Genomic DNA, 27,576 nt, shown 5'->3' with positions numbered 1-27,576 from the left:
GAGGCTTACAGGGTTAGTCGGAGAGCTGGGTGAGTCTGACTAACCACACACACCTCCCACTTATGGGGTGGCTAAAGGGATATAATGTGCCTAAGGTCTGGTCACATGGTCAGAGTGTATGGACCTGAATGGTCGGAGTGTAAGGTCCTGGATGGCCTGTGTGTAGGAATGTCCTGGAATTAGGACGGGATTCCTGAAGAGCACATGGAGAGGCCATGGATCTGAAAGCCTGTGTGTTGGGCGGTCCTGGGAGTAGGACGGGCATCCTGAATAGCACACGGAGAGGCCGTGTACCTGGATGGCCTCTGTGTTAGAATGTCCTGCAAGTAGGACTGGTTTCCTGAAGAGCACGGGGTGAGGCCATGGTCCTGCAGAGCCGATGAACGGCTACTGTGTTGGGTGAGCTACCATCCTTCTGTGGGTCTGGAACTGTTGGGTGGCCTGGTGAGCAAGGCTTTGTCCAGGACTGGGATCCCAGTTAGGCAGCTTCCCTGGGAGAGAGGACTGACGAGTAGTGATGGTTGAGCACTAAAATGCTCGGGTGCTCGTTGCTCGGGTTCAGCAAATCGGAATACTCGGGTATTCGACCCGAGCAATGAGCCCAATGTATGTCTATGGGAAACTCGGACATTTTTACCTCGATTCCCCCCCAGGAGTCCTTTTAAGGTCTAAAAACATCTGAAAATGATGGAAACACTGCTCAAATGACATGAAAATATCATGGGGATCTCCCCTGGAAGCATTTCTGACTCCTAGGTCCCAGCTGTAAACAATGTTGTCAGAGTTTAACGCCAATTTTACAGGTGCACCAAAAAAACATACAAAAACTAAACCAAAATGGATTTTGCTGGGAAATATGTTAAGGTACATCCTTTCCAGGGTAATAACTTGTATATAAGGCAAAATAATTAACCCCAGTAACTACTTTTACTATGTTCACATGCAGCATTTTAATGCGTTTTTCAACTTTAACATTGCTTTCAACCAATACAAATGCATTCACTGGGAAATGTCATTGTAACATTTAACAACCCCAGCTGGCCATGTGGTGTGTGACAAATAAGGAGACACATCTTGTTTCATTTCTGAAGGAGGGACTCTTAAAGGTACAAAGCTTATTTTTAGAGGGGCATCACGCGGCATTAATATTCTTAAAGGGCCATTATTAAACAGTGGGTCTCCTATGCTGTTATTGCCTATGCAGTGAGTGGCTGGGCTGCTAAGAACTACAATGCACCCCAATACCCCTTTCACGAGAGGTACAGGAGGGCCTCCTGAAAAAATGTTGCATTGAATGCAAGGCCTGCCCTGCTATCAAATCATATATACCCCAATAAGCCTTTGAACCCAGATACTGGAAGACCACAGGAAAACCCACTTCACAGTCTTCAGTTGGTCCTGCCACACAGTTTCCTTATGCATTGATTGCAAGGGCCGCCTTGACCCAAATTTGCACGCACCCCAATCCCCCCTTGGAAGAAACATGGAGGAGGGCCTCCTAAAAAAAACTGTCCCATTACAAAGGAGCAGGTCTCCTACCCCATGTAACCCCATGGGGGGTAAATTTAAAAAAAATATTTTATGGGGTTCATAGACATCCTTGGCCAAAAACTGGACTGGCTTTAGCAGCAACAGAACACGTTAACCCTGGTGATTTAGTGGCGGTGGATGATGAGACGTTCAGGAAGGCCACATTAAAAACTAGGCCCAATTTAAAGGAGTGAGTATCCTAGACTCATAATGCCCATACACTAAGTGCATGAGCTGAAAAATATTTCCCCCTGGGGGAGTAAAACTGTTAAAAATATTTTATGGGCATCATAGACACCCTTGCCAAACATTGAACTGGCTGAAGCAGCACAGAACCTGTTAACCCTGGTGATCTAGTGGTGGAGAATGAAGAGACATAATGAATGGTCAATCATACTGAAATCAAAAAAATGAATAAAGCATGTGAATCCACCTGTGAAAGCAAAAACAAAAGGGAGGGGTAAACACAGGTTCATACATACAGTGCCTTTCGAAAGTATTCGGCCCCTGGAACTTTTCAACCTTTTCCCACATATCATGCATCAAATATAAAGATACAAGTGGAGCACAATTGTGAAGTTGAATGAAATTTATTGGTTATTTTACATTTTTGTGGAAATTTAAAAACTGAAAAGTGGGGCATGCAAGGCACTGTATGAAGCCAGAATGTGTCCAACAAGATATGTTGGTCCCTAGCAACAGCTCAGAGACAGGGATCTAAATACAAATATAATAGTTTTTCAATATTTTTAGATTGGAGAGGTATACACTAGGTCATAAGAGGATGGTCCAGAGATAGGAAAAATGGAAAGACCATGTGGATTACATGCTGGTGGTGGCTAAGTGACTGGAAGCATTATCTGCTATCCAACCAACCGTTTGACACTGCTTTGGCTTCAATAGTGGTATGCTGCGGTCCCCTAGAAACTGGGACAGGAAGGTTTAGCGCAAAGATGTGGGTCTTTGTTGTGGCCCACTTTCAGCTTGGCCACGGTCCCCTGCTTGCACCATCAGCATCACATCCACTTCCCTGTCCCTTGACCCTTGCCTTGCCCATTTTAAGTGGACTACTGAAATATTTGAAAAGCTCAATACAAATGGATTTATTTGGAGAAAAATTATATGTGATCAGTATGCCTGATAAGCAAGTAGTTGGAGACCACAGATACACCGAGCGTCTGACAGAGATAACAGACAGTTAAAAAAATATATTTATTTTTTAATATTTTTTAAAGAAAAACTAATGAGTAGACAAAGGCTAGCAGACCAAAAAATACAACATATGCTTGCAAAGCGAAGATTTGGACACCACAGATACACCAGGTGTCTGACGGAGATAACAGACTGTATACATTTTCTTTAAGGTTTTTTGTAATTTTGAAAAACAATAAATACTGAGTAGATCAAGGCTAGCAGACAGAACAATGCAACGTATGCCTGCGAACTGAAGATTTTGACATCACAGATACACCAGGCGTGTGATGGAGATAACAGACTGTATAATTTTTCTTTTTAAATTTTGAAAACAATAAATACTGAGTATACCAAGGCTGGCAGACAGAACAATGCAACATATGCCTGCAAAACCTGGATTTTGACACCACTGAAACACCAGGTGTCAGCCAGAGATAACAGACTAATCAAAATGTGACCTTGATTTTTTTTGGCACACCAAAATTGTGTCAAAAAGTTGGCTATGACACTCCCAAAAACATTGGAGTACTAAAATTTTAAGATATTTAGCGCAATGATATGCGATGCGTGTGGTGTACAACTCACAGTGATAAATATAACAACTGTAGCTAAATATTTTTGGGCCAGCTACAGATTTTTGGGGCAGCAAAATGGTGTCCAAAAATGTTGTAAGACACTACACAATATTAGATAGTACCAAAAAAAAAGGAAAGATTTTTTGGCGCACTCACATCTGATGCCTGGGCACAAAAAAAAATAGTTAAAAAATTATGTTTTTACGATCTTGTATTTCAATGACCTGGCTGTAGTCTGCAGCGTGACCAAGCAAATAAATGTAGAAACAAGGGGGCTATGGATTACTTTATAATAAAATGAGCAGGTATGAAAAAAAATTGTCACGGATAATTGCAGCTAGGTATATATAAAATACGCAGCAGCAGACAGTAATGGGGCCTTTTGATGTATGCAGAGAGATCTATAGAGCCTTGCAGTGATGTGGATATGTGCACATAGACTCCCCTGCCCAACTAGCACAATTAAAACCTAGGCCCAATGTTAAGGAGCGGGTCTCCTAGACTTGTAACGCCCAGACACAAAGTGCATGGTCTGACAAACATTTCCACATGGGGGGTACCTTTTTAAAAAATATTTTATGGGCATCATAGACACCCTTGCCAAAAATTGGACTGCCTGTAGCAGCACAGAACGCGTTAACCCTGTTGATCTAGTGGCGGAGAATGAGAAGACCTAATGATAAATCATACTGAAATCAAACAAATAAATGAAAAGTGTGAATACACCTATGAAAGAAAATAACAAAAGGGAGGGGTGAACACAGGTTCATAGATATGAAGCCACAATGTGTCCAATGAGATATGTTTGTCCCTAGCAACAGCTCAGAGACAGGGATATAAATTAAAATATAATATAACAGTATTTCAATATTTTTGTATTGTAGAGGTATACACTAGCTCATTAGAGGATGGTCCAGAGATATGAAAAATGGAAAATATAAGAATAAATGGGAAGAATATACGTACAGCTCATTTTTACAACATTTCGCCCTGGGCAAGTAACATTTGTTTTGGTTACAAATTGGTAATGGGCATCATAAAAACACCCTTGCACAAAAATTGAATGGCTGTAGCAGCATACAACATGTCGACCATGGTGTTCTAGTGACAGAAAATGATGAGATGTGGAGAAAGGCCTCATAAAAAAATAGGCCCAATGTAAAGGAGCGGGTCTCCTAGACTTGTAATGCCCATACACGAAGTGCATGGGCTAACAAGCATTTCCCTATGGAGGGTACATTTTATAAAAATATACTATGGGCATCATAGACACCCTTGCCAAAAACTGGACTGCTTGTAGCAGCACAGAACAAGTAAACCCTGGTGATCTAGTGGTGGAGAATGAGGAAAGATAAAGATAAATCACACTGAAATCAAACAAATAAATAAATAAAGGATGTGAGTCCACCTATGAAAGTAAATAACAAAAGGGAGGGGTGAACACAGGTTCATAGATATGAAGCCAGAATGTGTCCAACGACATATGTTGGTCCCTATCAACAGCTCAGAGACAGGGATATAAATAAAAATGTTATATAATATTATTTCAATGGTCCCGAGATAGTAAAAATGGAAAATATAAGAATAAATGGGAAGAATATACTTACATCTCATTTTGATGACTGTTCCCCCTGGGGGAGTAACATTTGTTTTGGTTTCTAATTAGTAATGGGCATCATAAAAACATCCTTGCCCAAAAATTGAGTGACTTTTGCATCATGGAATACGTTCACCCTGGTGTTGTACTGGTTGTGGATGATGAGGATAAGGAGGAGGATAACGCTAAACAGACCAAATCAGGAAGCGGATACCCATGTGTGGTTGGGAAGAGGTGCATGAGAATACACCTCGACAAAAAAGACAATGTATTTGAGGTTATGTTTCGCTGTTTTCATTCGCTGGTGTACAGAAGTCTTGCTCAATCCAGCCCTTGTTCATTTTTATAAGAATCAGCCTGTCAGCATTGTCAGTTGACAGGCGGATGCGCTTATCTGTTATAATTCCACCAGCGGCACTAAAAACCTGCTCTGACAGAACGCTAGCAGCAGGGCAGGCCAGGACCTCCAAGGCGTAGAGAGCCAGTTCATGCCACGTGTCCAGCTTGGATACTCAATAATTAAAAGGCACAGAGGAATCACGAAGGACGTTTGTACGATCTGCAAGGTACTCCCTCAGCATCTCCCTCAAACATTGCACTTCTTGTGCCAGCACCCCTTGCCTCTGTGCCGACACGAAGGAAGGGTCTGAGAAAACTGTCAAAGAACTTTGCCATTGTTCCCTTGCCTGAGCTGGATTGTACTTCTGTTTCTCTCACTTGGACTCCTTGGTTGTACAACAAACTCTGTCGCCTGCTGCCAGCGTTCTCACATGGGAATTTTTTCAGTAATTCTGCTACAAGGGCCCTCTGGTACAGCAACATTTTTGCACACCTGTCTGCCTCTGGAAGAAGTGATTGAAATTTCTCCTTGTAGCATGGGTCTAGAAGTGTCACCAACCAGTAATGAGTATCACCGAAAATTATAATAATGCGAAGGTCATGGGAAACGCAGCGCAACAAAGTCAGCCATGCGTGCCAGACTGTTAACAGGCAAGACTTCCGTGTCCTCAACAACAGGACAACTTACCATGCTGTCCTCCTTCTCATCCTCCTCCCTGTCCTCAGGCAATCCCCGCTGAACAGACAGCAGTGCTTGTAGTACCATCCAAAGCGCATGAAAGTAGCTCCTGTTCTTCCTCCTCCTCCTCATTGTCTACCAATCCACGTTGCAACGACATGAGGCTGGGCTGAGTGTAATCACCCTGTATGGTTCTTTGCTCCATGTCCTCGTGCTCTGCCTGCAATGCATCCTCTTTAGTTGTGAGCACAGAGGTTTTCAGAATGCTGGAAAGCGGGACGGTGATGCTAATTATGGCGTCATCGCCGCTCACAATCTTGGTGCAGTCCTCAATGTTCTGGAGGATGGTACATATGTCTGACATCCACGTCCACTCCTGAGGTCTTATGTGTGGATTTGAACTGAATATTGATGGCCTTGTTGATGCTGGTAGCCAACAACTGCCCTCTTCTGCTCACAAATCCTTTCCAACATATGCAGTGTAGAGTTCCAACATGTGGGGACATCAAATACCAGTCGATGAGCCAGAAGCTGCAACCGCTGCTGAAGCACGGCAAGGGCGGCTGGAGGTGTAGCTGACTTTCTAAAATGTGCAGACAGACTTTCACTAGCAGATCCGGCAGCTCCGGGTAGCTTTTCAGAAAACATTGAACCACAAGGTTAAGCACATGGGCCAGGCAAGGTACGTGTGTGAGCTCACCTTGCCTCAGAGCCGCCACCAGGTTCCAGCCATGCCTGGCTGTAGGTTCAGTGGTGTCATCCAAATATCTGACTGCTCTTTCAGCACTGTCCACAACTCTTCTGCATTGTGCGGTTTGTCACCTATGCAGATTAGCTTCAGCACAGCCTGTTGCCACTTGGCAGTGCTGCAGTGCTTCCAGCTTTTGACTGATGTGTTCATTTCAGAGATGGAGGCTGAAGTGGAGGAGGAGGTGCAGGAGCTGTAGACTGTGGTGGCAACCCTGATTGACATAGGGCCCGCAATCCTCGACGTGGGGAGGATGTGTTCCATCCCAAGGTCTGAATGGGTCCCAGCTTCCACTATGTTAACCCAGTGTGCTGTCAGAGAGATGTACCGTCCCTGCCCACAAGCACTTGTCCACATGTCTATGGTTAGGTGGACTTTCCCAGTAACAGCATTGTTGAGGGCATGGATAATGTTGTGGGACACATGGTGGTGTAATGCCAGTACGGCAGACCGAGAGAAATAGTGGCAACTGGGGACCGAGTATCTTGGGACGGCCGCTGCCATCAGGTTGCGGAAGGCTTCCATCTCAATGAGCCTAAAAGACAACATTTCGAGTGCAAGCAGACGAGAAATGTTAGAATTAAGTACTGTGGACTGTGGGGCATTGACTGGGTATTACTGCTTGCGCTCCAATGAGTGGGGTACCGAGAACTGAAGGCTGGGCTGGGACAAGGACGTGGATGGGCTTGATGATGGTGCTGGTTGACTGTGGGCAACAACAGGTGCAGGGCCCGAGGCATCTTCACAGGCACGGTGAACTCGGGATTGGCTTCTACTCAAAACAGTGGAAGAAGCAGTGTTGTCACTAGCAGACAGTGTTCCTGGAGCCCACAAAGTTGGCTGCCATGTGCACTAGCAGTGTTCCTGGAGGCTGGAGTTCGGCCCACAAAGTTGGCTGCCATGTGCCTAGTCATACTGGTGGTGGTCAGGCTGGTAGTTTTGCTACCCTTTCTGATGCAGGCATGGCAAGTGGTGCAAATGGCCTGTTTGGGGTTATCAGCAGAGTCTTTAAAAAATAACCAGACTCGGGAAGATCTAACAGTTGGCATGGCAACTTCCATCATGTTGGTGTTACGGGGAACGGATGCACGCCTTCTGTCTGCGGCCACCACACTGCTTCTTCCTGCCTGTTGGGGTGATATGCCTCCTTCCCCATGTGTGCTGCTGTCCTCACTCTGCATGTCCTCCTGCCAGGTTGGGTCAGTCACTATGTCATCCACCACCTCATCTTTCACATGCGCACCCTGCTCCCACTCCTGACTTTCTAGCAATTGTGTCTCATCATTTTCCACCTCTTGTGATACTTTCCCACCATCGCCTTCGTGTGACCGTGGCTGTTTAAATGTTTGGGCATCCCTACATGCGATCTCATCGGGCCCCATTTCAAGTTAACCGGCTGAGAGTCCCGAAACTTTAAAGGGAAAATTGAACAGCTCTTTGGAGTGTCCAAGTGTTGAATCAGTTGTCTTAGGGCACTCGGCATGGTGGGAGGAAGGAGGATCAGGGTGAGAAATATCCGGTCTACAATCATGGCTACTCAGACTTGACTGTGTGGAAGACATGGTGGTGGTGGCTAAGTGACTGGAAGCTTTACCTGCTATCCAACCAACAACCGTTTCACCCTGCTCTGGCTTCAATAGCGGTGTGCTGTGGTTCCCTAGGAAATGAGACAGGAAGATCGAGCGTGAAGATATGGGTCTTTGCTGTGGCCCACTTTCAGCTTGGCCACGGCCTTGTCCTCTGAATACACCATCAGCATCACGTCCACTACCTCGTCCCTTGCCCATTTTAAATGCACTACTGAAGTATTTGAAAAGTTCAATCCATATGGATTTATTTGGAGAAAAATTATATGTGATCAGTATGCCGGCAAAGCGAAGATTTTTCCACCACAGATACACCAGGCCTCAGCCTGAGATAACAGACTGTATACATTTTTTATGTTTTTTATGAATTTTTGAAAACAATAAAAAATTAGTAGAACAAACCTAGCAGACAGAACTATGCACCGTATGCCTGCTAATAAAAGATTTTTCCACCACAGATACACAAGGCCTCAGCCTGAGATAGCAGACTGTATAATTTTTTTTATGTTTTTTGTGAATTTTTGAAAACAATAAAAAATGAGTAGAACAAGGCTAGGAGACAGAACTGCAGTATGCAACGTATGCCTGTGAAAAAAAGATTTTTGCACCACAGATACACCAGGCCTCAGCTTGAGGTAACAGATTAATCTAAATGTGGCCTTGATTTTTTTGGGCATACCAAAATTGTATCAACAAGTTGGCTATGACTCAAAAAAAAGGATTACTAAAATTGTAAGATATTTTGTGCAATGATATGCGATGCGTGTAGCCTAAAACTCACAGTGATAAATCTAAGAACTGCAGCTAAATATTTTTGAGCCAGCTACAGATTTTTGGGGCAGCAAAATGGCATCCAAAAATGTTGTAAGACACTACAAAATATTAGATAGTACCAAAAAAAGGACAGATTTTTGGGGCACTCACATTTGATATTTGGAACAAAAAAAATAATTTTTTTAATTCTTAGACTTGCACTCTTCTATTACAATGTCCTGGCTGAAGTCTGCAGTGTGACCAAGCAAATAAATGTAGAAAAAAGGAGGCTGTGGATTTCTTTAGAAAAAAATGAGCAGGTATAAGCAGCAAAAAAAAAAAAAAAAAAAATCGCCACAGATAACTGCAGCTAGGTATACATTAAATAAGCAGCAGCAGATAGTAAAGGAGCTTTTGGAGGTAAGCAGTGAGATCTATATACTCGTATACAGTGCCTGCAGGCCTTGAACTGATGTGGATATGTAAGCATAGACTCCCCTGCCTACCAAGCGCTGCAATCTCAGGACCGCTGAATTAGCCCTAAAAAGGACTGTTGGTTTCTCAGGATTTGTGGACTGAACACTAGCAGACCCACACTAACTATTAAAAGGATGATTCTGACCCTATCTCGGCAGCAGCGCTCCCTACACTACCTAAGTCCGGAGCAAAATGCGGCAAGCAGTGCGGTGTCAGGTCTCTTATAGACTTGATGACGCTGTGCGGTTAGCCAATCACTGTACTACCACAACATAGATGGCTGCAGAATTACAGTGCATGGCAACCAATCCCTGCATTGTCATTGGTGCTCTAAAGAGCCCCAGAATTGCAGGGTGGAGACTCGAGCTCCCGCTGAATAATTATGGAAATACTCAGTGCTTGCCGAGTACACAGAGCACAGTGATACTCGGGCGAGTACCGAGTAGTGGCGAGCATGTTCGCTCATCACTACTGACGAGGAGTCTGCATGTAGAGCAGAATCTCCTCTAAGGTAACTCCAGATAAAGGGGGTTAAGAGCAGATGAGTATCTGCCAGTGGAACAGACTGTTAGTGCCTATGATGTTCCTTGGAAGTTAAAGAACTGTGTGGTCTCCCATGGTAACTGGACGAAGTGAGGTCCGGTATGTTTAGAGACTGCAATCTAATGTCATGTAATGCTATGTGAGTAGAGACATTGATACGGCACATGGACAACCCAGAGAACTGGTCAGAAGATGACTGGCGGGTGTAGTGTCTGTAAAATGAAGGAAGCCGTGTACTATGAACTACACTGTGTTCCAAATTATTATGCAAATAATATTTCCTCATATTTTCTCTAAATTACCTACCTGAATTGCAGTCATTGTTATTTTCCAGTCATCTACTAGTCTAATATAATTGCAATGTTTTGGAACAAACTGCCTATGAAGACAGTATCTTTTAAAAAAAAATAAACACTCAAAATGCATGTTCCAAATTATTATGCACAGCAGAGTTTTCAACCTTTTTAATTGTATTTTGAACAAACAAATGGTCAATTGTGAAGTTATAAGCATTATCAGCTTATTACAAAATGAAATCAAACAGTTTTCAAGTGAAAACTTTATTCTAGGTGATGTTACGTTTGCACATAGGACCCCTTGTTCGAAAGAAGCTTCTGAACTCTCTCGTCCATTGAATTTGTCAGTTTTTGGATGGTTTCTGCTTCAATTGTTTTGCATGTGGACAGAATACCCTCTCAGAGCTGTTGCTTAGATGTGAACTGCCTCCCGCCATCATAGACACTCCTTTTGATGATGCTCCAGAGGTTCTCAATGGGGTTGAGGTCAGGGGAAGATGGTGGCCACACCATAAGTTTGTCCTCTTTTATGCCCATAGCAGCCAGAGATGCAGATGTGTTTTTTGCAGCATGTGACGGTGCATTATCATGCATGAAAATGATCTTGCTGCAGAAAGCACGGTTCTTCCTCTTGAACCATGGCAGGAAGTGTTGTTTTAGAAACGCCACATAGATTATGGAGTTCATCCTTACCCCTTCAGGGATCATAAAGGGGCTGACAATCTCTCTTCCCATGATTCCAGCCCAAAATATTACTCCACCTACTTGTTGGCGCCTTAGCCATGTTTTCATGGGGTGTCCATCAACCAGCCATCCTCCACTCCATCCATCTGGACCATCAAGCGTTGCACGGCACTCATCGGTGAACAAAACAGTTTGGAAGTTAGTCTTTATGTATCGTTTGGCCCACTGGAGCCGTTTCTGCTTGTGTGTAGTGGATAGAGGTGGCCGGCAGGATGGCTTACGCACTTCTGAAGGACCCTGCATCTTGTTGTTCTGGGGACGTTGGAGGCACCAGCAGCTTCAAAAACTTGTCTGCTGCTATGACAAGGCATTTTTACAGCTGCTCTTTTAACCTTACGCAATTGCCTGTTGGAAAGAGTGCTCAATTTTTCCTTATCAGCACGCACACGTGTGTGCTGGGAATCAGCTACATACTTCTTGATTGTGCGATGATCACGATGAAGTGTCTTGGCAATGTTGATTGTAGTCATGCCTTGACCTAAATACTCCACAATTTGTTGCTTCTCAGCAGCCGACACATCCTTTTTCTTTCCCATTTTGGCAAAAAATGTAGACTGCTTAATAATGTGGAACAGCCTTCTTAAGTAGTCTTGGGTTTATTTGGACACACCTGCCAAACTAATTTGCACAGGTATCTGCAATTGCTTTCAGTGATATAAAGAGCCCTGACACACATCGCCATCAATGAGTTTAAATTACAAACAAAAAAATTCTAACCTTATCACTTCTAAACTCTTTGTGCATAATAATTTGGCTAGATAAGTAAAGAAAATTGGCGCGCACTCAGGGTAAATTAGGGAGCGAGGTGCAGGTGTAGTGGGCTATGTAAGCCCCACGTACATAGAAAATATAGTACACCGCACACTCTGTATATATATTGCAAAGGTGAACTTCACCTTTGCAATATATATACAGAGTGTGCGGTGTACTATATTTTCTACATAATAATTTGGAACACAGTGTACAGTATGTGTGTGATGTGTAACATGGTGGTTTATGATGTCTAAATAAACCACATGGACGGTTTAATGGAATGGAGAAAATCATGCCTGTGTGACTGAATCCTGTTGCTAAGCGAGTGTCCCCCAACACATGCAGTAAGCACTATCTTACACAATAGATACTGGCACACAGGAAATGAACACAGGCTACACTACCAATTTTTGGATTGTGGCTATGAGTATGCATTTATGGGTCCAAAATTGTATAATGAGAATGTTAATGCAGCCATGAACATGGACATCTTTGAGCAAATCTAGGAACTATTCACTGACCATGAGTATCAGTATCAGTTCTTTCAGTCCAATTTGGTGAACGTCCATACACAGCGCATTTTTTTGCTGAGTTCATTGGGAATTTATAGAAGTATACAGGGGCGGACATACCGCCTGTACATCCAGTGCAGCTGCACTGGGGCCCAAAAGTGCCGGAGAGCCCTTGCAGGGCGACTAATGCTGAAGGCAATGTGGCCTGTTTCTCAGAGCTCGAGGCTAATCCCTACAGCTCCACTGCCTACAAAAGAAAATGGCAGCAGAGCAGCCCGCCACTTTCTGTCTGACACAGGTGAGTGTGGCTGGATGACATCAACAAGCCGTAGCACACACTTGTGTCAGAGACAAAGTTGTCGGCAATGACAATGCTTCAGAGGAATGGATGGAGAGGTGAGTGGTGGTGTTTGTTTTTTAAACAATACACTGGGGACAGGTCCAGGACAATCAGGAGGGATGGGGAAGAAGAGAACAATGATGTGGATGGTGCAGAGGAAAATGATGCAGGTGGGGGAGGACAATGATAGAGGTAGGGAGAAGGCAATGATGGTGGTGGTCGAGAAGGCAATAATGTAGGTGGGGTAGAAAAGAGCAATGATGTAGATGGTGGAGAGGACAATAGTGGCGGAGATGGATGTGAGGGAGAAGGCAATGATGTAGGTGGAGAAGAACATTGATTGGGGTAGTGGAGAGGACAATGATGCATGTGGGGGAGGACAACAATGAAGGTGGGGAGAAGGCAATGATGTAGGTAGGGGAAAAGGCAATGATGGAGGTGGGGAAAATAATTATGGAGATCGTGGGTGTGTGGGTGGTAGAGAAAACAATGGTGGAAGTGTGATAGAGTACAATGATGGAGGTGAGGGAAAACAATGATGGGGTGGTGGGAAGGACAATAATGGGGGTAAGGGAGAGAACGATAATGGGGGTGAGGGAGAGAACAATGATGGGACAGGGGTAGAACAATGATTTGGGTGGTGGAGAGGATAATGATAGAGATGGGGAGAAGGCAATGATGGAGGTGGAGGAGAGGACAATGATGGAGGTTGGGGAGGGCAATGATGGAGGAGCGGGAGAAGACAATGATGGAGGTGGGGGAGAGGCCAATTATGGAAGTGGGGTGAGGACAATGATGGAGGTGTGGAGAGGACAATGATGGGCTTGGGGAGAGGACAATGAGGGAGTTGGGAAGAAGACAATGAGGGAGGTGGGGAGATGACAGCGATAGAGGTGGATGGAGGACAATGATGGAATTGGGGGAGAGAGCAATGATGGAGGTGGGTGAGAGGACAATGATGGAGGTAGGGGAGAGGGCAATGATGGGAGTGGGCAATAATGGGAGTAGGGTGATGACAATGATGGAGGTGGGGAGAGGACAATGATGAAGGTGGGGAAAGGACAATGATGGAGGTGGGGGGAGAGGGTAATGATGGAGGTGGCAGAGAGAACAATGATGGGATACAGGGGAGAAGACAATGAGGGGGTGGCGGATTGGGATGAGAGGAAGGGGGACTTATAATGACTTATGAACAGGAAAGAAGAACGTTAGATCTGGATGTAAAATGAATTTGGTGGTAGAGGAGGGTGGTAAGTCCCTGATAGCATCCTCCACCATCTCACCATTCATTGTGATGGTATCAAGGACTTAAAATTTATTGGAGAGTGGGAGAGGAGAAGCAGTGAGGTGCATAGGACACTTCATAATGAATTGACAGTAACAAAGGCTATGTGCGCACGTTCAGGATTTGCAGGAGAAAATTTTGCTGTATATCCTAATGTGTTGGCAGGAAGAATGCTACGTAAAATACATTAATTTTGTTCACATTTTTTACATGATTGTGTTACAAATTTTCCCCCACTTATTAGTTTGGGTGAAACACGCTGCAAGAATTGATATAATGCAGATTTTAATCTGCTGCAAATCTGCAAGGAAAAAGTAAGCAACGTGTGCAAGAGACTTCAGGGATCTCATTCACTTTGCTTGTACTTTAAAAAGCCTTACAGTTAATTGGGGAGAGTCACAAAGACTGAATAATTTATATTCTTGGGTGGCAAAGTTTAAAGTTAATGGGGGCCACAGTGCTGATTATCACTTTATATTTTGATTGGTGGGTGGCTAATAGTACATCAATGGTGTAGTACATACCTGTATTCAGGGGGGAGACACATGTATGTATACAATATACTGCATGTGACCTTGTTACTTTCAGGCCCGCAAAGATCATTGCGACAAGATGAGCCGTGATTTGGAGATGCTGACATGAAGGTCTTACCAGATGGAGAATAAACAGCAGAAATCAATTCTAATCAGACAAGACGTCAGCGGTAAGTGCCTGAATGTAAATATTTTTCTGCATCTGCACTGCATGACTTGGAGTGATAATGTTATCTGTAAAATCCCTTAGGCTGCATTTTCAAATTCGGGTGATATGTCTATGTGATGCCAGATTTTATCAAATAAGTGGACTCATATTTTTATAGATCCATTCACACATCAGTGAAAATTACAGATTTTGAGGATCAGACTAGAACATGCTCAATGGGCCTGTAAAAGCAGGTAGCATACCGACAATGCACATAGATACAGGAATGTAGTCTTATTATGTATAGCACAGTCCTTAAATACATAGTGTACTCACTTATGTATAGCACAGTCCTTTAGTATATAGTGTACTCACTTATTATGTATAGCATAGTCCCTTAGTATATAGTGTACTCACTTATTATGTATAGCACAGTCCCTTTCTATATAGTGTACTCACTTATGTATAGCACAGTCCCTTAATACATAGCGTACTACTCACTTATGTATAGTGCCATACTTAGTTACACAGTTTACTTTTTTATTATGTATAAAACTGTCCCTTATTACGTATCATCCTCTCTAGTTATATATGGTGTTGTCCCTTATTGTATAGCTTCATCTGCTGCTATTTACAGTGCTATCCCATTATTACATAGTATTATGTCTTGTTATATGTAGCACTGTCCCTACATAGTGTATTTGTGTTAATTTAGTTGTTCACGGTGCCCCCTTTTATTACATAGTCCTCTATTTTTAGATATAAAATGACTGCAAATGGAGCAACCAGTGACAAGAAGACCAGTCGATCAGTTTGTCCATTAGAAAAGAAGATTTCCCATGGTCCAACAGCCACCATTGCATTATATATCTAACAGGAAAGGAAGGTATGTAGTAAACACAGGGCTCTATATAATCTGACATGTAAGGGACGTCTGTACATGACAAGAGGTGGCACTGTGTCATAAAGGATGGCAATATACATAATAAAGGAGACTATGTAAGATTATATATATATATTGTAATGCAGCGATGTCCTTGCTGTGCAGTGAGTAGGCAGTGACCCATATAAAGTTCAAATAAAGTCTTGTTTATTTCATAGAATACTCACAAACCGAAAAATAAGCAAACAAGTCCTTCGGTATGCAGCCGGGAAAAGTAACGACAGTCCACAATCCATTGCCGTGAACGTATTACACCACCGTGTACGCTGGGGTGTCAGGCTTTTTAGGCTCTGCCTGGCCCGTGTTGCTCCACAAGGAAAGAGCTCCTCATAAACCTCCTGCTAGGTCTGACTCCCAGACCAATACTGACACACCCAACTCTCTTGCAGGGTTTTTTTTCTTTCCTCCAGATTCTATGGCCATGGGCCACTATGAGATCTGGGCTGGAGGAAACGGACCGGCCCCACTACCTTCCTGCAGTCTGTTTAAAAATAAAAGCGCATACCGGGTTTTCCTGAATAATTTCTGGGTCAAATAACTTGTTCCAGTTCACACTCACTTTTATTCTTCCCTGTGTCTCACAGGCAACCTGCTGTGAGCACTGGGCACTCCAGCGGATCTAATATGCTTCTAAGCACATCCTGGGGGATACATAGCGATCCTCGCATATGACACCGGTCACTGCCTTACAATATATACATACAGCAGTGGTCTCTTAATTTTTGTCAGAGATGTATAGAGTTTGTGCAGGTTGGGAACAGTCCCATTGGGGACAGTGCTGAAAATATGAGACGTGAAACGTGTCTTTGTGGTATTCTCTGCAGCCGAGTCCTGGCTGGAAGAAATTGTCATGTCGGTCTGGGCCAGATGGAGAAGACAGGAAAAGTGAACAATTCCATCAGAAAGAACGTCAGCTGTAAGTCACTATCTGTAACTGTACTGTGATCTCTTATATGTTCTGTAGGACTGGCATTTACCACTGACTATATGGCGGTAATATCAATATTGGTCTTTATATAGAGATTATTTTCAGCAACAGCATGGTCATCTGCTGAGGTTCTCCTCCACTATTAGGGTGCGTCACCAAGTTGTAATCAAGGTTACCTGGTTCGGGGCCCACTCAGAAGCTTCGCCCCCCCTGAACAAAAACCCTAGCTACGCCTCTGCTTCGGCAGTACTGTGGCTGATACAGAATCGCATTTCAAGAACAGTTTTCAGCTACTGGATCCAATCCCATCTATGGTTCTCAAGCATGAGCCCTTAGGGAAAGATGTTCTATAAACTATTTAAAATCTGATGACATCAGTATCCATGATCTATTATTCTCAGTGATTGGCACCACAAAACAATTATGTTAACAATGAGATGAAGGGCAAGGTCAACTTAACATTATTAAGGCTAGTTTCACACTAGCGTTCGGCAGAGCTGCGGACGAAAGCCTTCTTCCTCTGTGAAGCCCCACCCACTGCCACGACTCTTCCTTCAGCTCCACCTACGTCTGCATGCATCTTGCATACCGTATCTTAAAAATGGGTACGCAGGCCATGCGGATGCCTACGCATGCGTCGTCTTGATGTTGCGCTGACCTGCGTCAAACACAACATGTTGCATTTTGTTGTGGTCGGCACAGCTTCAAAATGACGCATGCAGAGGCAACCACATACATCCGCATGGCCTGCGTATCCAATGTTAAAGATAGGGTATGCAGGACGCATGCGGACATAGGTGGAGCTAAAGGAAGATGCACGGCAGTGTGCGGGGCTTCACGGAGGAAGAAGGCTGCCATCCGCAGCCCTGCTGAACGATAGTGTGAAGCTAGCCTAAGATAATAAAATATATACTTTTTCTACTCAAAGAAGGTGGCTTGGTCTTCTGAAAAAAAAAATCTTACCTTCATCTTTTGTTACACCAAGACATCCCATTAATTCATGGACAGATAAAGACTTGTCATTATTCACATCACAGTACTCAACAAACTTTTTCACACATTTTTTTGGCTTTGATTTTTTTCGCAACAATCTCTTGAATGGCTTGATTTCCTTCTTTCCAATGTCCCCACTTGAATTTTTATCCAGTTGCTTGAAGTACCAATGAACAACTCTTTCTTCCAAAGTATGATTTGGATCTGGTTCTGATACCCTAGTATAAATGAAGAACACAGAATTCAGGCTGTCTATTTTGATTTAGTGGTGTTTAGTCATCCTTTGTAATGTCAGACCTAATGGCCTACCTTTTGCATGAACTGGTTTTAAAACAATCAGTAATAATACAACCCTTGACCTAGATGTTATCATTCCAAGATTATTCTGTGCAACTCTGTTTCTAGCCAAGGCTGTGGAAAATGATTAGAAAAAGAAAGGCCAAACAGAAGCAATAATAAGAACTTAGTCCCACTGGACTGTGAAGGCTGGAGCCCATAAATGACATAACAATGTCACGTGAGCACTGGAGGAGAGCGCGTCATATCTGTTATGATAGACTACAGTACTGAAGAAATAGTTGCCGTCTACTTTACAGAGGGCTTGCTGATTACATATCTGTACTGCACGTTCTCGTTAATGCAGCATTTAGCAATCAGTGACGGTAAGTTTAAAGTGCAAATAGTTCTTGTTTAGTTACAACACTTAGATCGACGATAACCTGATTTTGCAGTCTGTGGCCATGGAGGGTTTTGGAGTCCCGCTCAGCCTGTTAGAATCCCATAACCCAGAAGTGCAGACGCAACTTTTACTAGAAAAATAGGACTCTTTAGGATCAGTTTGTTTTTTTAAACTAGGGATATTTTGAAATTAAACTATGGGTGTGGTTGCCTATTTTTTTTTTTTTTTTGTTAAAAGGAAGCTATCACCAGAAAGTAACCTATTGTTTAAAACAGATTTTTGTGTTTAATATATATTGTTTTCCATTTTATAGAAAAAATTGCAGATCTGCATTACACTGTAGTGGGCTGACTGCTGTCTCATAAAACATTGTATAGCACTTGGCCGGGATTATACACTCATGTAAGGGAGCCCTTATACAAGTTACTACTGTATATAGTACAGATTGATATAGTAACCTATCATATTACATGCTAGGAGTGGTAGTAGAGTGGTTAATGAAACCTGAGGGAAAGTTTCAGTTTCAATTTCTTTGTATTTCTTTGTCAAATATCTCTTACTCTTTAGCCTTAATTCAGAGGGATATATTAGACTATAATAGACTATATTAAATCAAAGGTTAGTGATCCATATCACAGTATTGTATCACTAAGACAGTTATAAATCAGGCTGTACCACTACACATTTAAGGCCACATGCACACGATGAGTATTTGGTGAGTTTTTTACCCCAGTATTTGTAAGCCAAAACCAGGAGTGGAAAAGGTCAGAGGAAAAGCATAATAGAAACATTTGCACCACTTCTGCATTTATCACCCACTCCTGGTTTTGGCTTACAAATACTGGGGTAAAAAAATCACCAAATACTCAATGTGTGCATGTGGCCTAATACAGTAAACCGGAGTGGGGGTTAGAACATGTTAAAGCATGTTAGGTTAGGATATGGGTTGAACTAGATGGACTTAATGTCTTCCTTAAACCTTAAAAACTATGTAACTATGTTACTATTTTGAGACTAATACCAATATAATAGAAATAATACATATTAAAACAGTTTCATAATTAGGCAAATAAATCTTTATTACAAAAATCACACAGTGAAAAGATGACAGTACAAAAAAGCTCCTTAAAAACTCTTAAAACTAGTTAGGCAGCGTGGTTCATACATGGAATAGCAGGCCTGTATACATATGTTACATATTATTACATCAATTGTATATCACAACAAATACATGGCCATATTTAAATTATTTCAAGGCAATGTAATTTAGTAAAAAAGAGCCTTTAGGTAATGCTGCTTGATATCAAATGCCTGCAACGGGACAGCGAGCACCTCACATTATAATGCAGCAAAAATATATATACCTGATGAATATAGCTCAAAGATACAGACCATGCGCCATGATAGTTGGTAGAACCACACTGCCCAGCACCGCAACACGCGTTTCGCGCATAGCTTTGTCAGGGGGTACTGAGACAGTGTTCCTGAAGGTCTATAAAGGTGAACTCCTTGTTAAATCACCTGTAGTTCATCAGGAAAGTGTAATTCCTTGTCCATTTAGAATCTGAAATAGATGCTGGAGTTCTGAGAGAGGGCATCAACTCCCCAGACAATAGGATGTCCCTTTAAGGGGGTTGACGCCCTTGTGTATTTTGGGCAGCGCATAAAAAGTAGTTATCATCAGACACTTAGGAAGTAAAAAATTGAATTCATTTTTAGAAATTAGAACTGACTGTTAAGCGTTAGGATCTATGACAATTCTGAGGTATATTCCTTTGTAGGGTTCTTTCTTAACACCTCATATGAGGAAGAGTCAGAAAGAATAATGAGGTACATTTCCACATATTTGGCACTATCCATTACCATGGTGTTTCCACCTTTATCAGATGGCTTGATGACAATTGCTACATTGTCATTCAAACCATCCAGAGCCCTCCTTTCAGAGGATGACAAATTAGGGCCAGTGGTGTATTTAGGGCTATCTCATTAATTTCTTTGGTAACTAGTTTATGAAAAACCTCGATACTTCCAAACACATTTGAAGATGGTATCCATGTATTTTTTGGTTTCAAATTTGAGAAGGGATCTTCCAAGAGTTCAGTAAGTAGCATAAGGTCAGGTAAATCTTCACGAAGGATCACAAGTTGTTGGCATTTAGCAAGGTCATTTTATATTTTATATCGACTCTCTAACGAGCCTTGTCATATGACTTAGGATGAAAGCCAAAACTGCAAATTGAGATCTTGGTTTTGATTTTTAGGATCAAAACAGTAACAATGCTTTAACATGACAAGAATCTGTATAACTAATCATATGCTAAATAGTTGCAAGTCAAATTTATGTATGATTTAGCCAAGAAGGTTGTCTACAAAATTATGAAAGATTCATGTTTAAAGCATGAGTGGATGGTGAGATATGGAGCCTAAAATCAAAAGTTCTAAACATCGTTACCCTTTTGATCGTCAGTGTATGTACAGCCCAAATTTCAGTATGATATAAAGTCTCTTTTAGAAGTTACAGCAATTTTTTCAGGTAAAGTAGTGTGAATCACCCTGTAGCATAACGTATTGTAATAGGGCTGTGAACTAATTTGTAAAAGTAAAGACAAACTCCAACATACAATAACACACCCATAGTAGTCCTCTCCTTAAACTTATAGTGCGGAAAATAAGTATTTGATCCCTTGCTGATTTTGTAAGTTTGCCCACTGACAAAGACCTGAACAGTCTATAATTTTAAGGGTGGGTTCATTTCAACATTGAGAGATATATAGTCAAAAATAAAAATCCAGAAAATCACATTGTATACATTGATTTGTATTTTGCTGTGAGAAATAAGTATTTGATCCCTCAGACAAACAAGACATTTTTCAGTTGTTTTTAACCTTTCTTAGAACCACTTTGAGTGTAAGCTGCGTAAGATAGCCATATTATGGAGAAGGCTGAGCTCAAGATCCTAGCTGAGTAATGTAGGACATATCAGGAAGGTGTTAAAAGACATTTCAGAAATGTGATGTATATTACAGAAGTATAGTGATGGCAACATGACTCAATGTACACTCCTATTTGCACCTTCTCTAGTGTATAATCCTGGAACACCGCTTACTCTACTATATTCTTCTAAGGCCTCTTTTGTCTATCTGCAGGATAAATCCACTTTAGGGTACCGTCTCACAGTGGCACTTTTGTCGCTACGACGGCACGATCCATGACGTTCCAGCGATATCCATACGATATCGCTGTGTCTGACAAGCAACAGCGATCAGGGACCCTGCTGAGAATCGTACGTCGTAGCAGATCGTTTGGAACTTTATTTCGTCGCTGGATCTCCCGCTGTCAATCGCTGGATCGGTGTGTGTGACACCGATCCAGCGATGCGTTCGCTTGTAACCAGGGTAAACATCGGGTTACTAAGCGCAGGGCCGCGCTTAGTTACCCGATGTTTACCCTGGTTACCATCGTAAATGTAAAAAAAAAAAAACGTACATACTCACATTCCGGTGTCCGTCAGGTCCCTAGCCGTCTGCTTCCCGCACTGACTGACTGCCGGCCGTAAAGTCAAAGCAGAGCACAGCGGTGACGTCACCGCTGTGCTCTGCTTTGACTTTACAGCCGGAACTCAGTCAGTGCGGGAAGCGGACGCAGGGGACCTGACGGACACCGGAATGTGAGTATGTACGGTTTGGTTTTTTTTACATTTACGATGGTAACCAGGGTAAACATCGGGTAACTAAGCGCAGCCCTGCGCTTAGTAACCCGATGTTTACCCTAGTTACCCGGGGACTTCGGCATCGTTGGTCGCTGGAGAGCCGTCTGTGTGACAGCTCCCCAGCGACCACACAACGACTTACCAACGATCACGGCCAGGTCGTATCGCTGGTCGTGATCGTTGGTAAATCGTTTTGTGTAACGGTACCCTTAAGGGCTGAAGATAACTCATTTTATCATTATTTTTTATGTAATATGGTGGTGGTAGGTTGTATTGTAAGTTAAATTGCAAACTGAACTTTGTCAATGTGGAAAATAAGTAATGTGCTACCTTCTATCCTGATTTAATTGGCATTGTGCTGCTGTGTGCTGACCCTGCTATGTACTGAATTCAGTTACTGGATGATTACAAACCTTTGTGATTTAATCCCTTATCCAGTCTTCCAATTTTCCCAGTCAAGCAACCTAATTTGGCCATTATGCATCCACCCATAATACTGTTTTACTATATCCCTAATTCCCACAACCCCTCTTTTGCTTCTTTTTGAACTACAATAGCTAGACAAGACTAGTGCCTATTTATCAACACAGCAGCATGTTAAAGTCCTCAAAGCCAGACTCATAAGTGTTGAGCCATGTGCACACGTTCAGGATTTTTCGCGTTTTTTCGCTATAAAAACACGAAAAAAAACGCTTACATATGCCTCCTATTATTTACAGGGTATTCCGCATTTTTTGTGCAAATGTTGCATTTTTTTCCGCGAAAAAATTGCATCGCGGAAAAAAAAGCAACATGTTCATTAAAAATGCGGAATTGCGGGGATTCCGCACACCTAGAAGTGCATTGATCTGCTTACTTCCCGCACGGGGCCATGCCCACCATGCGGGAAGTAAGCAGATTATGTGCGGTTGGTACCCAGGGTGGAGGAGAGGAGACTCTCCTCCACGGACTGGGCACCATATAATTGGTAAAAAAAAAAGAATTAAAATAAAAAATAGTGATATACTCACTCTCTGATGGCCCCCGGAGTGTTCCCGCCTCTCCGGTGCATGCTCTCTCTTCCGTTCCTATAGATGGTGTGGTTCAGGACCTGTGATGACGTCGCTGTCTTGTGATTGGTCGCGTGACCGCTCATGTGACTCACGCGACCAATCACAAGCCGCGACGTCATCGAAGGTCCTGAACCACACCGGCATCTATAGGAACGGACGCCGCTGAGGATATCGGCTGTCTGCAGAGGGTGAGTATAACCATTTTTTTATTTTTTTTATTTTTTTTAAACATTCTATCTTTTACTATTGATGCTGCATAAGCAGCATCTATAGTAAAAAGTTGGTCACACTTGTCAAACAGTATGTTTGACAAGTGTGACCAACTTGTCAGTCAGTTTTCCAAGCGATGCTACAGATCACTTGGAAAACTTTAGCATTCTGCAAGCTAATTAAGCTTGCAGAATGCTAAAAAAAAACGCGAAAAAGACCGGAAAAAAAAAACGCAAAAAAAAATGCGGATTTCTTGCAGAAAATTTCCGGGTTTCTTCAGGAAATTTCTGCAAGAAATCCGGACGTGTGCACATACCCTTATACTATTATCTACTAACCTCTTCACCTTTTATTACTTATTTATTTGTTTTTATCTTTTTTAATAATGACATTCAAAAAAAATGAAAACTAAGTTAGTAACCTTAAATCTGGGGTTGCTACATGAAAACTCACGACTGGTAATAAATATGTAGCAACAACAGCAATATGCTCCTGGGCTGCACAATATCTAAAGTAGACAATTTAAACAGGTAACTCAAAAATAAAGAGAGATTTTATAATAAACGTGAAGAAAAAAAAGGCCAAAACACACCAGCAAGTCCACCTCCGAATGGCTTAAGATGATATGCTGTTTTTTTCAAAATGCATAGGGATATACCTTATAGACATTGTGATCTCTATTCCTGATTTACTCTTATACTATGCTTATTCTGCTTTGTTTGTAATTTTTGTTGTTAAACTAAAGTGATGTGAATGTGTTTGCCCCTTCCTGATTGCCTATTCTTTTGCATGTTTGTCATACTTAAAGGTTTCAGATCACCAAACAAATTTAAATATTAGACAAAGATAACACAAGTAAGCACAAATTGCAGTTTTTAAATAAAGGTTTTTATTATTATTAAGGGAAAAAGAAATCGAAACCTACAGGACTCTGTTATTGCCTCCTAAACCTAATAACTGGTTGGGCCATCCTTAGCAGCAACAACTGCAATCAAGCGTTTGTGATAACTGGCAATGAGTCTTTTACAACGCTCTGGATGAATTTTGGCCCACTCGTCTTTGCCGAATTGTTATAATTCAGTCACATTGGAGAATTTCCGAGCATGAACCACTTTTTAAGATCATGCCACAGCATCTCAATCGGATTAAGGTCAGGACTTTGACTAGGCCACTCCAAAGTCTTAATTTTTATTTTCTTAAGTCCAATACTGCACTTATATGAAGTGATGAGATGATCGGGATAGGTTCTGTGTGGCCCTGTTGCCCCAAAGCACGTTTCTCCCTTGGGGCATCTCAACACCTATCCCAATAATCTCATCACTTGATTTAAGTTCAGTATTGGACTTAAGATGATATGTCGATATACACATTGGGATCTCTATACCTAATTTACTCTTACACTACACTTTTATAATTGTAATATTTGTTGTTAAATTATATATTTACTTTAAGGAAATTACTTATGAGACTTTATAGCACCTTTTTTTGGTTGATATTTATAGTATATTGTCTATAGTAGACAAATTAATATAGATATACAAAAATTACACGTCTTCACAAGATAGGATAGTAATATAAAGTACTAGGCACTCTAAGATTCAAGAAGAAAAAAAGCATCTTTTGCTTATAAGGCAATGTATAACATGTGACGTTTTAACTAGGGTTGAGCGACTTTTACTTTTTTAGGATCGAGTCGGGTTTCGCGAAACCTGACTTTGTCAAAAGTCGAGTCGAGTGAAATCGGCCGATTATCGCGCAAAGTCGGGGATCGACCGAAACACGAAACCCAATGTAAGTCAATGGGGAAGCAAAGTCGGCAGTGAGTGGAGGACAGGAAAACACCTACAGTGCCCATTTTAATGTCAAAAACATCAATTCGTTTCACTTAAGCTTGTGAATCTTAATTTACCTTATAATAATAGTTAGGCATTGAAAATTGGGGGTCATTTGGCTAAAGTTGTGGGGGGGTAGGGCTGGCTCAAGTTTTTCGTGGGCCCAGGAAACGCGGACTACTGTTGTGAATTTGGTTTCTGGGCTCCCCCGGTGGTCACTGGTGGTACTGAACTTGTGTGCTTCATCGCCTCTGTTCACCTGTTTCCATCAGGATGTGGGAGTTGTCTATTTAGCCTTGCTCCTCAGTCATTTCTATGCCGGCCAACAATGTTACCAGAAGCCTTTCTGTTGCATGTTCCTGCTCCTAGACTACTATCAGCTAAGTTGGACTTGTAGTCCTAAGTTTGTTTTGCATTTTTGTTCCAGTTCTCTGTGATTGTTTATTTCTGAGGCTGGAAGTTCTTGTGAGCTGGAATTGCCACTCTGGTGTCATGAGTTGATATTAGAGTCTTAAAGTAATTCCAGGATGGTGTTTTGAAAGGGTTTTCAGCTGACTGTGAAGTTCCCTTTTCTGTCTTCCTACTATCTAGTAAGCGGACCTCAATTTGCTAAACCTATCTTCATACTTCGTATGTCAATTTCCTCTGAAATCACAGACAATATGTGTGGGGGCTGCTGTCTGCCTTTTGGGGAAAATTTCTCTAGAGGTAAGCCAGGTCTGTATTTTCCTCTGCTAGGGTCAGTCAGTTCTCCGGCTGGCGCTGGGCGTCTAGGGATAAAACGTAGGCACGCTACCCGGCCACTGTTATTTGTGCGGTAGGTTTAGCTCACAGTCAGCTCGAGTTCCCATCTTCCAAGAGCTAGTCCTTTTTGTATGCTTTACTACGTTCTCTTGCCATTGAGAACCATGACAGTTTGGCCGGCCAAGGGTTAAAATTATTGGCAGAAGAAAGGAGAGAAAAGAAGTCTGCAGAGAATTTTTTTTTTTTTTTCTGAGTTTGCTTATTAGTTGATTCACTAGCTTCTCTGCTTACTGCAGCCTTCGTCTCTCTCTCCTTCTAATCCTTGAATGGTTCTGACTTCACCTGATGAAAATGGATCCTCAGGGTTTAGCTACAGGTCTGAACAATCTCGCTATGAAGGTTCAAAGTTTACAGGATTTTGTAATTCATGCTCCTATATCTGAACCTAGAGTACCTTTGCCTGAATTTTTCTCCGGGGAAAGATCTCGCTTCCAGAATTTCAAACATAATTGTAAATTATTTTTGTCTCTGAGATCTCGCTCCGCTGGAGATCCTGCACAGCAGGTCAGGATTGTAATATCCTTGCTCCGGGGCGACCCTCAGGATTGGGCATTTGCTTTGGCACCAGGGGATCCTGCGTTGCTCAATGTGGATGCGTTTTTCCTGGCTTTGGGGTTGCTTTATGAGGAACCTCATTTAGAGATTCAGGCTGAAAAAGCCTTGATGGCCCTGTCTCAAGGGCAAGATGAGGCTGAAATATACTGCCAAAAATTTCGTAAGTGGTCTGTGCTTACTCAGTGGAATGAGTGCGCCCTGGCGGCGAATTTCAGAGAGGGTCTCTCTGATGCCATTAAAGATGTTATGGTGGGGTTCCCTGTGCCTGCAGGTCTGAATGAGTCCATGACAATGGCTATTCAGATTGATCGGCGTTTGCGGGAGCGCAAACCTGTGCACCATTTGGCGGTGTCTACTGAGAAGGCGCCAGAGATTATGCAATGTGATAGAATTCTGTCCAGAAGCGAACGACAGAATTTTAGGCGAAAAAATGGGTTATGCTTCTATTGTGGCGATTCAACTCATGTTATATCAGCATGCTCTAAACGTACTAAGAAGGTTGATAAGTCTGTTTCAATTGGTACTTTACAGTCCAAGTTTATTCTATCTGTGACCCTGATTTGCTCTTTATCGTCTATTACCGCGGACGCCTATGTCGACTCTGGCGCCGCTTTGAGTCTTATGGATTGGTCCTTTGCCAAACGCTGTGGGTTTAATTTAGAGCCTCTGGAAGTTCCTATACCTCTGAAGGGTATTGACTCCACGCCATTGGCTAGTAATAAACCACAATACTGGACACAAGTAACTATGCGTATTAATCCGGATCACCAGGAGATTATTCGCTTCCTTGTGTTGTATAATCTACATGATGTGTTGGTGCTTGGATTGCCATGGCTGCAATCTCATAACCCAGTCCTCGACTGGAAAGCTATGTCTGTGTTAAGCTGGGGATGTCAGGGGACTCATGGGGACGTACCTTTGGTTTCCATTTCGTCATCTATTCCCTCTGAGATTCCGGAATTTTTATCTGATTATCGTGACGTTTTTGAGGAGCCTAAACTTGGTTCACTACCTCCGCACAGAGATTGCGATTGTACAATAGATCTGATTCCGGGCAGTAAGTTTCCAAAGGGTCGTTTATTTAATCTATCTGTGCCTGAACACGCTGCTATGCGGGAATATATTAAGGAGTCCTTGGAAAAGGGACATATTCGTCCTTCGTCATCTCCCTTAGGAGCCGTTTTTTTCTTTGTATCTAAAAAAGATGGCTCTTTGAGGCCGTGTATTGATTATCGGCTTT

The 27,576-nt window shown here is 42.4% G+C and overlaps 1 protein-coding gene across 1 annotated transcript in view; it reads right to left on the bottom strand.

The window, feature by feature from the left end:
• SMOC2 (SPARC related modular calcium binding 2) overlaps window positions 1-27,576 on the bottom strand; it is a 640,791-nt gene that overhangs the window by 48,812 nt on the left and 564,403 nt on the right. Inside the window, exon 11 of the mRNA XM_077283220.1 lies at window positions 17,467-17,714. Coding sequence (XP_077139335.1) covers window positions 17,467-17,714 — 248 coding nt within the window. The remainder of the gene's footprint in view (window positions 1-17,466; window positions 17,715-27,576) is intronic.

Source organism: Ranitomeya variabilis, chromosome 2, assembly GCF_051348905.1.
Source record: "Ranitomeya variabilis isolate aRanVar5 chromosome 2, aRanVar5.hap1, whole genome shotgun sequence".
Taxonomy (NCBI): domain Eukaryota; kingdom Metazoa; phylum Chordata; class Amphibia; order Anura; family Dendrobatidae; genus Ranitomeya; species Ranitomeya variabilis.
This window is presented reverse-complemented; position numbering and strand designations above follow the sequence as displayed.